This window comes from Miniopterus schreibersii (genome assembly GCF_964146895.1).
Source record: "Miniopterus schreibersii genome assembly, chromosome: 3".
Taxonomy (NCBI): domain Eukaryota; kingdom Metazoa; phylum Chordata; class Mammalia; order Chiroptera; family Miniopteridae; genus Miniopterus; species Miniopterus schreibersii.
The window spans coordinates 8,554,801-8,570,112 of NC_138103.1; the positions used below are offsets into that span (position 1 = coordinate 8,554,801).

At 50.0% G+C, this 15,312-nt stretch overlaps 1 protein-coding gene across 5 annotated transcripts in view; it reads right to left on the reverse strand.

Annotated features, from left to right (window-relative positions):
• The window catches only part of KATNIP (katanin interacting protein), a 177,412-nt gene that overhangs the window by 124,137 nt on the left and 37,963 nt on the right, over positions 1-15,312 (reverse strand). For all 5 annotated transcript variants that reach the window (XM_081133772.1, XM_081133771.1, XM_081133770.1 and 2 more), the window contains one exon: positions 3,210-3,286. In XM_081133772.1, coding sequence (XP_080989898.1) covers positions 3,210-3,286 — 77 coding nt within the window. The remainder of the gene's footprint in view (positions 1-3,209; positions 3,287-15,312) is intronic.

The window sequence follows — 15,312 nt, forward strand, 5'->3', positions numbered from 1 at the left end:
GCTCCTCAGTCCCTCCTCACACCTCAGCCCTTTGGTCACTCTGCTTGCTCTCTCATCAGTCCCGCTGGGCATGATTACATCTTTTGGGAAGGTGAGTGACCAGGTCACTAAGTGTCTTCAGGGAGGCTTTGTGCAGGGCAAATGGAGCTGCCACATCTCCCTAGCCTCCCCAACCTCCCTTGTGCCCCTCCCGGAGCACATGACCACTTTCTGCTTCTTCTGGCCAAGTTAGAGGTGGCCTGGTACTCACCTGCCAAGGCCTGGGGAGTTCCTCAGGGCAAGGGCTGTGTGGCAGACACCTGTTCTTTCTGCCTGCCCGGCCCCTCTCCCCACCTTCCAATCAGAGCCCTAGAGAGGCATAGCTGCCTACTTAAACCACTCCTTACTCCACACGGTGTGGGTGAGACCCACCCCACCCCAGCTTAACGGGTGGCCAAGGAGTGGCCAGTCAGCCCAAGCTGCCTCACCAGACAAAGGGGTGATTAGCTCAGGAATGAAAATGGGACCCCAGCCTGACCAATGGGAGCCCTCATCAGCACTTCTGTGGAACTGTTAGGAAGGAGGCACTCTCTTCCCCTCGAGGGAGGGCGTAAATGCGGCGTCTGGGCCTCCGTGAGGGAAGTACCTGCCGGAGATGACTCCAGTGTGGGAAAACAGAGCCAACAGATGGAGAATGACTGATTTCCGTGACATAATTTGAGTACCTGGATGCAACTATGCCTGAAGCCAGAGTATTATCCTGGGGTTGTAATTTCATAAGCCAGTAAGTTTCCTTGTCGCTTAAAGTCCATCTACCTTGGGTTTCTGTGCCTTCCAGTAAAGGCGCAGTGAGGCAGTTTGTCCTCCTCATCACAGTGTTCTTCATACTGGCGGTCACGCTAGGCACTGAGAAGGCGCCCCGCCAACTCCCACCGAGCGAGTGAAAGAAGAACGTCTCCCAGCACCTGGGGGCAGCTGTGCTCTGAGAGGTCTGTCCTGAGAACTCACGCAGCGCCCACCCCCTTCTCAGGCCCGACAGCAGCCTGGGTTTTTATCTCCCTCTAGGCACAGTGTCAAGCTCAGAGGCTCGTTTCCTACCCAGTAAAAGTAAACTGCAGTTTATTCCTGCAAATTCCCTCCATAATGAGCTTAGAGCCACCAGCCATGCCGGCAGGTTTCTCTCCTCTTGATTATTTCTGACAATGTCAAACAAAACATACTGAAGAAAGGCCAGCCCAGCTCCGCGGCTTCCCGGGTGCGTGACCTCGGCACATTGCACTGCTCTGGTCGCCGCTTCTTTGTTTGTAATGATGGGTGCAATAACCGTATCTGCCTCGCTGGGTAGGAGGCAGAAAAAATGAAATGACAATGGGGCGAGGCGCCTGGCACGGCTGGCACTCCAGAAAAGGTGCCTTTAAAGCAACACCTGATGAGAGCTCAGGTGCACCCCCCTTTTTTCTTTTTAGGTGTTTAATTTTAGTTCTATCTTCTCATTTCCTGTCATCAAGCCAGCTCCCTCTTGGTGACAACACGTCCCCAAAATTTAAGGCAACTCAGTTCTGATATATTTTTTAACTCCCTTTGCACTGCAACCTGCTCACTGGACATTCTCCTACAGCTGTATAGGCTGGTACCTCTTTGATCATGGACTTATTGATCCCCATTTAACAAGAAGCGAGTTGCTCATATGATACTCTCATCCCAGAGAAGTCACACGTATTTGACTCAGGTGTTTGGGGGCACCACCCACCTGCCAGAAACTGAATAAAAAACACTTTGCTCCATGGCACTCATGACAATGAAAAAAACCCACATGGGGCCAATCAGCACAACCCTTCCACTATTCTAGCTGGAGGCCACCGGGCGGTGGAGGGAGATGGGCACAGAGCATCTGGGCAGAGGACAATGCCTTCCAGCAAAGGAGGCATTTCTGGCTGGTCCCAGAGAGTTTTCTATTCACAGGTTCCCCACTGGGGGAGGTACGACCTCACCAGGGAGCATCCAGAAATGCAGGCAGGTGCTGTCGTCAGATATTGGGGTCTCAGCAGACTTTAGAAAAGGGGCCAGTGGGCAGGAACACTAAACTCCTACAACACATGCCACTATCTTGCACATAAAAATCTGTCCCACGCGACATGCCACTCGGGCCCCAGGTGACAAGCACCAGGAGTACCGCCAGTCAGAGAAGGGCTGATCCATGTTCAGGATGACAACCCCTAGACTACCTGGCCTGCAAGACTACCTGGCCTGTCATTCCCATAACACAGAGGTCCAATTAGCACCCAACCCTCCCGCCTCCTGCAGGTCTGTTTCAGGGGCCTGCAGCATTCTTCTGTTTGTTTCGTGCTTTTATTTGAATCCATTACTAACATTTTAAAACAAAGGAGGTTTCACAACACACGCCCAGATTTCCAGCTTCTCTGGCAACCTTGGAGGCCATGAGCCCCAGGCCTGTGTTTCCACAAACAACAACTGGCCTGAGCTGAGCAACTTGATTGTGAACATTCCCAGTGCCCTCGCCCCACTGAGCGGGCTTTACTCACTGCCTGGCCCCTCCTAGCATCTGAGCTTGCAAACCCAGCTTACTGCAGGCCCCAGGCCTGGAGACAAACCACAGTGAACTGAAAATGACCTTCCGCAGCCCTGCAGACTTCAGCAGCACTGAGCATGCGATGCCTCTTTTGAACCAGACCACACTGCTGTGACCTCGGTCACTAAACACAGCATCGTCCATCTACTGCCAGCTCTTTCAAGAACCAGCACTCCAGAGTCAAAATCCATGCTGACTTAACTTTAAGTGACATGTGGACCAACTTCAAACACAAATGCAAAATCACTCCACCTCTACATAACAAGGCATGATTACAGGCTCAGATTTCAAAAGACCAGCACAGCCTGTAAGATCACAGGCTGGGCTCTTGAGGTGACTAATGCACAGGCCCTGGCAAATCCTAGCTTTTCATGACAAACCCACCTTCTCCCAGAACAGAAACAGGAGGCAAGGAGGGGTACTTACTCGTGGAGCAGTTTCCTACAGCTCAATCAAGAGACGCAATTAAATCAGTGAATAGAGAAACAGGAGCTGGCATTGCAGATAATATTCCCTACCTCTGAGTAGAGGTGACTGCATCCCACTCCTATGTGAACCAGAGCCTGCGTGCTGTTAATAAATCTAAATAGGGTTTTTATTTGGCTAATATTAAGGGCTGCCGGGGAGCAGTTTGTCTTACCGGTTCCTCTGCTGAAGCAATATTAAATACTCATCATGTTTCTCATCAAAGTCTGTCACCATGTCCTTAGTGTAACCCTGAAATGAAGAAACAGAGCAGTGTGATATGGGAAAGCAGGGGAGCATTTACTGAGGCCCGGGCGAAGCACACACAGCATAGGAGGCGGAGAGGCAGAGGCCGACCTTGATGCAGGCTTGGCTCCCCAGAGCATCACTCTGGAGCCCCAGAGCCCCAGAGATGGTCTGACGTCCCAGTGGGTCTTGAACACACACAACTAATGATCTACGAAGAGAAGAAGGCCGAATCCCCAGCACCACTGTTCATTCCTCCCATGCCCTATAAAAACAAGCGCTTGGACAAGATTTGGGCTTCACTCTTTTCTCCCACTCATTATTAACTTTCCTCAACTGTTATAACCAGATGCAACCTAAATCAGTTGTTTAAGAGGGGATCTCATTTTTCCCTTGCCACTGCAAGAGAAATGCATGCTTACGATAAACAAGTCAGTCATTACAAAAATATATGACCCAGAGAGTGAAGATCCCTTTAGAGCAGACATTTGAGGGTTTGCACCTGTCCTTTTGGCAACAGAGCTCTGGGTTCCCCTTGGGGGACCATTCAGCCCCTTCTTTCAGTTTATTGGCTTCTTTAGATGCCCTTGAAAGTTCCTTTGTTTTCCTCTAGGGTCACATGACCTTGGCCTTGGCCTCCATCAACATAGTGCTTCCCCCAGCCACAGTGATTTACTGGCCTAGGGCTGAGCCATAACCCAAGCTAGGCCCTTGAAAGACAGCCCTGGGTTTGCTGATTCTCTTGGGGAAATGCTGTTTTCTTTCCACTGCAGTGCCAACCTGATGAAATGCGGGTCTGGAACTGCCTGAGAATGAAGTCAATAGAGAAGATGGCTGATCTGAGAGATGGAGAGAGATTCCTAATGGCATCGTTTGAGCCCCTGGACCCACCCCTAGGCAATTTGATTACTGCTTTACAAGCTTCAGCTGAGTTTCTGTCATTTGCCGCTCAAAGAATTATGTCAAAAATCATAATCTGACCATATAATGTTTTACAGGTATAATTAATGAAACTACACATGAAAGTGACATATGTATATACTAGTAAAATCCCCATTATAATTTGATATATATTCCTCTAGATGTTTTTCTTTGTTTATAATATACATATATACATATTTATAAACACACACACAAACGCATACCCTTTTAAACAAAAACAGGATCATAACATAAACAATACTTTGCCATTTTCTATGTTTCTTAAATAACTTTTGTCCAAGGAATGGATTAAAGGGACAATATCAACTTGGTTCTAGTCACAAATTACAGGGATTAAGTTTTAAATGTCAAGCAAGACATCTGTAATAAAAATGCAATTTGTGTGAAAACCCAAATGATTAACATGGAGAGGAGGCAAAAAGAATCTGTTTCCTTCTTAACTGTCAAAACCTGGCTTGAACCCCGCTGCTCTACAGAACCCTCCCCAAGGATGACCCAAACCTCCCTAACCAAATGCAAGAGCCCCTCCCTCCTCCTGCTCAGCTGCTCGGGCGGGGGCGCTGCTGGCCCCCCTCCTGCCCCGGCCGCCTCTGCTCCTGTACCGCCCAGTGAGCCTCCTTTCGCCCCACGCTTTCCGCCTGGGCCTCCCTGGCTACCTTCCTCCTTTGGCCTCAGATGTGGGGGGTCATTGTCTCTGTCCATCTCACCTTTCTGGGTCTCTCTCCGTCTTTACTTCTCTTTCTGACTACAAGGCAATGGGCGCCCTGGCTGGGTGATCCGGAGAGTCGCTCCTAGTCCAGGCCTGAGGCCTGAGGAGAGCTGGTTGCAGGACACTGGGTCTGGGGAGGAGGCTCAGCTCCTTCCAGAAGGACATGTATACGATGGGGACAGTTTGTGCAACGATTCCACACACAAGTCCCCTCTGATCTTCACAGCAGCCTTGAAGTGGTTATTATCACCCCATTTGAGATACAAGGGAACCCTTTCCAGGCATCTTCCAGGAACTTGGGTCCTCTAAGGCAACTCACGTAACCATTTTGAAATATTTAAATGGCCACTGGTATATTACAGTACGGAATGAAACATTCTATCACATTTTTAGATGAAATAGGAGACTTCAAAGGGATCTCAGCCTGTGGTGGGCTGCCCTGGGCCTTCACCTCATACCCCCCAGAAACCCATTTACCCACCTCTGCCAGGAGGAAGGCGTCATCAAAAAGACTTGAAGAGCACAAGCATATATCCAGCCAAACTTTTTACCAGCCTGCGCCTCTCAAATGCTAATGCGGGCACCAATTACCTGGGATTGTGCTGAAATGCAGGCTCTGGTTGGGGGGGGGGGGCATTTCTAACAAGCTCCCAGGCAATGCCCGTGGGCCCACTTTGAGTAATTTGAACTTGAGCAGGGAAGAACAGGGGGCTTTGGAGTCCAGCCTGGCTCCAAGTCCCAACACTGCCATTAGTTCCTCATGCGAAATGGAGGTAAAGTCAGTACCTGTCTGGAGGATTTTTCTTGCCCTCCCAGGGTGAATGTGGACTGCGTGCAGTGACAGTGGAAAGGACCTAGCACAGTACCTGGCACCTAGAGAGCCCTCAATGAACGTTAGTTACATTCACGTTTACAGATTCCATTATTTAAATAGCACTATCCTAGCCACCCCCACCCCCACCCACGCTCAGTCCTACCCTAATGCCTTAATCATTCTATCTCTTTTTCCAGAAATCCACTCCAACCCCTCCAGCCTCCACCCAAATCCTCTCCAAGGCCCAGCTCAGTTCCTGAAGTCTCCATGAAGTCGTCCCCGACATTCTCAACCCCACTCACTTCAGCTCATTCTGAAACCCTGAGATTGGTATTAAATTATATACAATACAGTGCGCAATAGCGTATGATTAACTGCTAAACTGTTACCATTTAACTATACATATTGCTCACTAATTATCTGGGGATTTGGAGACTTCGAGTCACCCCTGATCTCTCCTTCTTACCATCCCTGAGCCTAGTCTTGTCTGTAAAAAGGGGATATTAATGACTCCCACACAGGGCTGCTCTAAGGATTAACTAGGAGAAAAGTGGAAGTAATTTAGGATCTTTTCTTTCTGGTTCTCCCTTATAATCCCAGCCGGATTATAAATCCATGGAGGGCAGAACTGTGGGCAAGCAGGGGGACAGGGCATGGGAGCCTGGTCCTGGGCCTGTCTTAGCTTCACCACATCTAGCTCAGTGATGACAATCGCTGAGGCTGACTTAGTACCAACTCGGCCAATCCTCACCCCAACTCTGGTTGGTCAGACACCAGACACTGCCTCCCCTTCACTGAGACTTCATTTCTCTGGCTATAAAATGGAGGCATTAACACTTAAGGCACCCCACAAAGGTGGGAGAACCTTATAAAGTGCCAAGTTTATCATCACTGTCTTGCAATGTTTGTCAAACATTTACCAAGTGCTTACTGTGGGGCTGTTACCTATGCAATGAAGGTTCAACAAAAGCTCTGATCAGTGGCCCTGGCCGGCAATGGTCAGTGGATAGAGCATCATCCCATGCACTGAAGGGTCGTGGTTCGATTCCCAGTCAGGGCACATGCCCAGGTTGCAGCTCAATCCCGAGTCGGGGTACATGTGGGAGGCAGCCGACTGGTGTTTCTCTTACATCTCTCTCTCTCTCTCTCTCTCTCTCTCTCTCTCTCTCTCTCTCTCTCTCGTCTCCTCCCTCCCTTCCTCCCTCTCTGGAATCAATGAAATGTCCTCGGGTAAGGGTTAAAAAAAAAAAGCTCTGACCCAGTGTATATTCAGACACAAACTTATAGGTTGTACTCAACCACCAGCCAGGCACTGCTCTGCAGGACTCTGGCCCCTTCCTGTCCGGAGTGGTGTGACTGGCACCCCCTGCTGTTGTGCATCCAGTCAAGGGTATACACAGTGGCCCAGAGTCCCTAACATCGGGAATGGCCTGCTAGGAGTTCTGGAAACACCCATTCAATTGAATGCACATGGGTATTTTTCTGCAAAGAGAGTCCATACCATTCATCAGATTACCAAAGGCACATGAGACCAAAAACAGGAGACAAATGATTATATTAAAATGTGGTGCCAAGGATCTGAATGAGGGAACCAGGAAGGCCTCCTTGAGGCCACGGCCAGGCCCCCATCCTTGGCAGTCATCTTCGAAGCCTGGCTTACTCTCCCACTCCACATTCAACCCATCAGCTCCCCGTGAAAACTGCAGCATATCCAACATCTGATCATTTCTCACCACCTGCCCCTACCACTCTGGTTCAGGCCCCCTCACTGGCCTCTGCTCCTGTCCCCACCCCTGTAGTCTGCTCTCCCTGCTACAGCCAGGGGGCCCTATGAAAGGTAAGTGGAACCATGCTCTTCTACACGGGTCCCCACGGCCACCAGGCGCTGCACACTTGCAGCTCTGAGCTGCCTCCCACCACTCTACTCCAGCACCCTCAACACCCAGCTCCCACCGCAGGGCTTTGGGTGACCATTCCTTCTGCCCAGAGTGCTCTTCTTCCAAGTAAACACCCAGATTTCTCACCTCCTTCAAGGCTCGCCTCAGATCTTACCGTCCCTGGGAGGTCCCGAGAGGCTGTGCACACACACCTACTCCCAATCCCCACTGACTTAATGCCTGCTTTACCTGATTTATTATGTCTTTCATTACTTGAGCTGCCCCTGCACTAGAATGAAACTTCCTCGAAGGCAGGAACTGTGTCCGTGTTTGACCACTTGTGCATTCCAAGCCCCTGGGACAGTGCCTAGCACACAGGGGCACTCACTAAATCCTGACTGAGTGAAATAAATAAATAAGGTGACATCTAAACTGAAATTTTAAAGTTGAAGTGTTTTCTGGGCAACAAGAAAAGGGACAGTCACACCAGGCAGAAGGAGCAATACGGGGAAAAGGTTTGGGGGCCTGAAAAAGCTTGAACCAGAAATTGGGTTTGACTAGAGTGACGGGTGCCAAGAAGGTGCTAGTTAATAGGTTCATGGCCAAAAGTTGGGTTTGACTAGAGTGACGGGTGCCAAGGAAGTGCCAGTTAACAGGTGAAGGGCCTAAGCAGTTCGGATGTGATGCAGAGGCAAAGCCTCGCTGCACAATTGTTATTCTATCATCTTTATCCATCCCGAAGGCTGGCCCCAGAGATGGTGCGGAATTCTATCAATGGCCATATCATTAATTCTCTCTGGGGGGAAAGAAATGGAATTGGAAAGAAACACCAAGAATCAGTTATGTTTAAAGAAGCCAGGCGGAGTCTATATTTCAGGAATCACGCATTCCTCTGAGACCAGAATATTGGAATTCTCCTAAACAGGCTGATTTAGTGAGTGCAGAGCCCAAGCTGCATAAGCGAGCAGCTGAGGAGTGGTGTCGGTTTTCAGGGCTTGCGAATGTCTTGATGTCTTGTCTCGGGACTTAACCTTGCAGGCCTCAGCAGAGAAGAACAATGATTTCAAATGGTTTAATGATGAGGCTGTGGAAACACTGTGTCAGGGTCACAGAACTCACAGAGCACCTCCATACACCTGGGGTACTCTGCCTCCCCTCCTTCCCTCCCCTCAGCGTCTCATCTGAACTGAGGGCCAACCTTTGAGCAATAAATGAATGCTCCATTACTGGGGCCCACGCTTCAGGCCGCCTTAACTGCCATTTATTATACTCTCTGTGGGTCTTACTGTGAGTGTCGCAAAAAATGCTACACTCTAGGATCTTTGGCCCCATTTTAGAGGAGGAAACTGAGGCTTTGAAAACTGGAGCAAATTGCATGTGGGCCACAAAGCGTTTAAGGGGGCAGCAGACATTTGTTGTTTTTGTAAGCTCAGCATCTATTTGTTTTCTTCTGATTACAGCACCTCAGTTTTCCTTTGGGAATTCACCTCTCCTCCACTCTCAATCCATGGGGTGGGGGGGGGGGGGGGTGTGGAAGTGACACTGCCTGCACATGACCTAACCCTGGCCAACCGGGCTATTCTGCCTCCTGGCCATGTGATAGGTTCAGGGCTAGGTATGTGCCCCAAGCCAGGCCAACAGACTCAACTCAAGGACTGGTTGAATCTGCTGGACAAGCCCCTATCCCTCCTCCCCTGGAATATTAGCTGACATGAGCTGAGAGCTACTAGGAGCCTAGCTACTAGTCCCGAGAGCCACACAAAGGAAGCCATGTTTATCAACCGATTAGGCTCACCCTAGGAACACCCTTATATGTCCCAGGGAGAGTTCTGTCCAAGAGCGACATCAACATCGAGGCAGTAGAACTGAGGACAGAGGGAGACAGGCCAGATAGAAACCACATCCTCTTACCTACATCCGTGTTTAACTGCCTGAAGCCAGCACTATCTTGGCCTTTTTAGTCACAAGAGCGAATACATTTGTTTTTTTTACTCAGGCCAGTTTGCAGTATGTGTGTGTGTGTGTTCTACACCTCAGTGAGTTCTCGGTGGTACAGTGGTAGAGTTGATACTCAGGGCTTTCTGAATCCAAAGTCTGTGCCATGTCCGAGGTCTCAGAGAAGCATCTAGTAGAGACCTAAAATGATACCTTAACGAATGTTCTCAGTGATGGCCCTACACCCATATAAGAGGTGATCCAGACGTATCTTATAGTAAAAAACTCCTATTCTTCCTTCAAAACCCTCCCCCAGTGTCAACTCCTCTGTCCTCCCAGTGCTTCTCTTCTCTGTGTCCCACTGCTGTGTAATAAGTCTTTAATGCATATTGATTAGGTGAATGAAAAAGTACAGTTCTAAGTAGGTTTTTTACTGCTTTTGGCGACATATCAGATGTACTCCCATCCCCCAAACAGGAACAACAAATACTCTGCAGTCAGTATTCCTACTTAGCAAACAAGCCTAGCAATCGAGCCCTAAAGGATGACTGATACTGCCCCCTAGAGGTGGAACAAAACGACACAAAACACTGCAGCAAAGATCTGAGTTTCTCTCGCCTAGGGTATCCGTGGTAACACAATCACATGTCCTCCACACACCAGATGGATACGCCAAGGAGGGGTTTGGTTTACTTCTCAAATACCTTAGGCTTACATTTACTACTACGCTACCCTGGGTACCATCTTTTACTGCTACCAATACATACCTTGAGATTTTATATTTAGTTTCCAGGACTGTAGAATCTCAATGCAGACCCAGATTCTAGGATTTCCTCCTGGATGCATGACACGGTATGCTGTATCTTTAGAAATTGTTTTTCTTACATAGCTCTCTAAAAAATCATTTTCAATACATATCTGTTAAAAAATAATTAACATTTCTTCTGATTCTCAGAAAAGTCCTCTTGTGCAATGTATATTATAAACTAACTTTTAGGCTGGCAAATATAGATTCTTCTCTTTTGAAAATCTTAAACGAGCTTAACTTAAAAGGAGACTGTATATTAATGCCACAAACAGAAGGCAGGCATAAATTTGAACCTAGTAAAATGGCACGTGTTTTCATGCCACCTGCGTGCTGTGGAAGTCTGCAAACCGCACACTGGGAAACTCGGGGCCAGAGCTTCCACATCCCCGCAGCCTGCCAGGTGGCAGGCACTGACCTCATTTTACACCCGTTCACTCCGTATTTATTGGACACCTATTCTGGAGGCACGCAGGGAGGACATCAAAGTCTCTGCTGCCGTGGCCTCACATTCTAGTGAACAGAGACAGAAGATAAAAAATAAGCAAATCTGTTGTATGTCAGACAGTGCTAAGTGCCACGGAGACTAGGAGGAGGAGTGTGGGCAGGAGGGAGGTGCTCTCTCAGCCAGAGGTCAGAGAAGGCCAGAAAATGGAGACCGAAGGAAGCAAAAAGAGAACCCTGTGGGAGTCTGGACAAAAGTAAGAGGAAGAGCAGCTGCCACCAGCTGGAGCAGAGAGCAAGGCGGGGAGTGGGAGGGATGGGCGGGACACGGGTGTAGGCCATGGTGCAGGCTCTGTAAGGTGGCCGGGAGCTATGGCAAGGGTCTGAGCTGACCTGGCATCATCTCAGCTAGGCTCTAAGTGAGTCACGATGGCTGAGGCTGATGCCACCCTCCTCGCCTCGCTGCCCTACCCCTGGGAGCTTGGGATGGGACTCAGGCCTGCAAGGGCCCCTGGAAGCACGTGTGCGGCATGAATAGCCTCTCACCCTTAAGGAGAAGGGATGCGGCTTTCGCACTCCCAGGCTGGTGCTAAACTGATTTAGGGCTGCAGTTACCTGTCATAGCCTCTCGTTCCCGCAGGACCAGCGCTTGGCCTGATGGGAGGACAGAGGCAGCTTAGGTGGAATTTACCTCCCAGTCTCTGCCTCCACCCCCTGCCTAGCAGGAGAACTTTTCCCTCTAAGAGAATGAACCTCCCACAGAGCGCATCCATCACCAGGACAAGCCTGGGGGCCTAAATGTACACTCCCTCTCCCCCCAGGGGCAAGCACGCAGGGGTCCCTTCCTATTTATTCCACAAATATTTCCTGAGCGTCTCTATGGGTTGGGCAGGTTGGGCCGGTTGGGCCTGGAGCTACTGCACACACACACACACACACACACACACACACAACCGCTCTGGCTGTTTCTCAGAGAAGCCCAGCCCCTTCCTGCTCAGGGCTGTGGCACTAAGCAGTCCCGTGTGCCCCCCTCCCCCCACCGCTGAACTGTAAGGGAGCTCACTAGGTAGGGGGTGCATCCTTGCACAACGCAAGCACACCCAAGAGCCTGCCTGGGGGCTGGGATGGAGCATGGTCAGAGCACGCTGGCTGATCCTAGGGGAGAGCCACAGGGAACTGGCTTTTGACCTTCCAGGCCTGCTTTCAGCCCGATGAGGGGCAAAGCCTGCTTGTGCCAATGACAGGTGCAGAGTGGTGGGGAAACCCTAGGTCAGGAGTGAAGTCTCATGCTCAAGTCTAGGACAGTTCAGTGGGGTCCAGGGGTCCCACAGTCAATGTTCTCACACACACTAGAGTCACATTCTTGCCATATGAGACCACACAGACCCAAGAACATAAAGGAGACAGTTCACAGCAGTTCCCTCTCACCCCTCCCCCTCACCGACCATGTGGACTGTGATCCTTTCCTCTCCCTTTCCCCCACCTCCCCCTCCTGGCCTTCCTACCTTCTTTCAGACTTACTGAGCACCTCCTATCAAACAGGTTAATTTAGGGGCAGAGAGGGGAGTGTGCTCGAAGCAAAGTGGATGCACATGTGAAGCGGGTGCCCATGAGAGTCAGCAGAGAGTAGGAGGGACAAGGAACGACGGAGGAGCTGGGGCAACAGGAGCAGAGGCTGACGCAGGGCTGAGCGGGCCAGACCACCAAAGCCACGTGGGCTGCAGCAGGGAGCTTTGCCCTTAACCCCAGGCCAATGAGAAGCCACTTTGTGTTACTGGGTGGAGGGTGGACATTGGAATAGAGATCGGAGGTGGCCCAGAGTGGGTGCTGGGAGGCACGTAGGAGGCGGCTGGGCAAGAGGTGTCAGAAACATGGAGGAGGCAAGGAGAAGATATTTTTAAGGTGAAGGCACAAGACTTGGTAATGGCTGGAAAAAGGAGGCAAGGGAGAAGTATTGGAGATGATTCCAGAGTTTCTGGCCTGTGCAACTGGACAGCCAGCGGTGCCATTCTCAGAGAGGTGAAGGCAGGAGGAGAAGCAGGGCTGAGTTTGGTTTCAGGCACTTGTGTGGAGACTTTGAGGCATCCACGAGAAGCAGCTCATAGGCTGGCAGTTGGGTGCAAGGTTTTGGGTTCAAGGCTTCATGACACTGCTAAGATGCCCCTTCTTCCCTGCTCACGCTCACCCAGGGCTGAGTGATGCCCTTCCTCGGCTGTGCTCCTGAAGCATCCTCACAGACTGCTCTCTGGTGGGCACTTATCGAAGCCACCATGGACACAGGCCTAGGCATGTGTCATGGATGTTGAGCTATGGGCCCAGGTCACTCACACTGCAGCTGTCAGGAGCTGGTGGCTGGCAGCTCATGACTATGCCCCTTCCAGAAAGCCTGTTTTTCCCAGGTTATGCCTTCTCTCTGATACTGGTTGAAGCCAAGGGTACAAAGACCCAGGCTTCTTACCTCAGCTGGAAACATCTCTGAAGGGCCACCCATCCCTAAAGCTCCCTATGGGATCACCACAGCCTGCATCGCAGCTCAGCTCCTCCCTCAGCCCAATCCTGCTTTACCCACCCCCAGATGTTGTTCCAGAGAGTCCTCCCCCATCAACCTCCTGCACTGATGTCTCCAGCCCAGAGTCTGCTTCCTGGGGACCTAAGACTGCACATCTTTCCTCCTTGACCATGAGCTCCTAGGCAGGACTGAATCTTGTTACATCAAAGGCCACTGATAAATGCATTTTGAACTGAATGGGCAATCCTGACACAACCAGGACTTTCCAGTAGTCCTGAATTCAAAATGGACAGACCGAAGTCCCAAAAGTATAGTCAATTCCTTGGACCACAGACTCCAATTTTTATTTATTTAATTTTTAATTGATTTTAAAGAGGAAGGGAGAGGGAGAGAGAGAAACATCAATCAGCTGCCTCCTTCTGCATGCTCCACACTGGGAAACGAGCCCGCAACCTGGGCATGTGCCCTGACCAGGAATGGAACTGGCGACCTCTTGGCGCATGGACTATGCTCAACCAACTGAGCCACACCAGCCAGGGCCAGAACCTAATTTTAAATTCTGAGAGATGGTTGCCATGGAGGTATGTGACATAGGCTCTCAATTCCTGGGTCTTCATTCAATAGCTGAGCAGCTGAGGGAGATGGTCAGCATCTGACTGAGGAGCCAGGTGCCTGGGCAAGAATCCTGTCCTGCTTGTGTGAGTGGAAGATGGTACCTGTGCCTGAGCTTCCTCAGCTGTCCACCTGGAATGATGTCCTAGTGGCACTGTTCATAAATGCCAAAAAGTGGAAGCAACCCAAATGTCCATGATGGATACACGGGGTGTGGTGTATCCATACCCTGGAATATTCTCTGGTCATAAACAGGAATGCAGCACTGACACATGCTACAGTATGGATGACCTTGGAAGCATTTTGCTAAGTGAAAGAAGCCAGACACAAAAGGCTACATGTTATATGATTCTATTTATATGAAATGTCCAGATAGGCAAATCCATGGAGACAGAAAGCAGATGAGCCATTGCCAGGGGATAGGGAGCTACTGCTAATGGTGCAGGGTTTCGATCTGGGGTGATATAAATGTTTTAGAATTAGACAGTGGCGATGGCTGCACAGCATTGTGAATATACTAAATACCACTTAATTATACACTCTGAAATGGTGAATTTTGTGTTGTGCAAATTATATCTCAATAAAAAACGCAAAAGAAGAGGTGATGATGATTAAAAGGATCCACCTTATAAACATAAAATGCTTATCAGACCACTGCCTGGCATATAATACATGTTCAGTAAATGTTAGCAACTAAGATGATGCTGATTAGAAATATTCAGAGGTTTCTAATCAGGATGGCACAAAATCTGAACTCATAGTTCCCCTAGAGCTCGCTCCCTGAGCTACCCCAAGGCGTTTCATGCCACACAGTTAACACCCACCTGAACTTCATGCAAAGGGAAGATGACATAAGGTTTTCCCGCGTAGGAAGAGGCTGAGCTAACCTGTTTCTGGGAGAGCAGCTGGGTGTAGGATTTGCTCTGCCTCTGGAGAGGGGCTGTTCTTACACCCTCAGAACAGGCACCGGCTGGTGACAATCACAGCCCTGGCTGTGCACCAACCCTTGAGGGTCATCACAGGTGGCAGGTAGAGAATGCGCTCAGGCTGGCAGCAGAGTAAGGGCCCGGTGACAAAGAAGTGGGTCCGCACTAAAAAAAACAGTGATTTTACAATGTCTCCACTGGTGAGGACGGCTAGGAATAAGAACTGGCTGACAGGGAAGACGCCAGGCATGCTAGCTGCAGGAGAGACGGTATTTCGTTTGTGCCGAGGAGGAGAGGAAGGGGGTGGGAGAGACTTCCAGCCCCTAAAGTCGCCTGAATGCGGGTTCTTAGGAGCAGAGCAGCAGCCCACAAATTCCACCGTTTCTTGGCCTCCTGCTTGCTCCTTCCAACCCACAGCTGCCACTGGGATTTGCTCTAAAACACACATCTCTGTGGCTT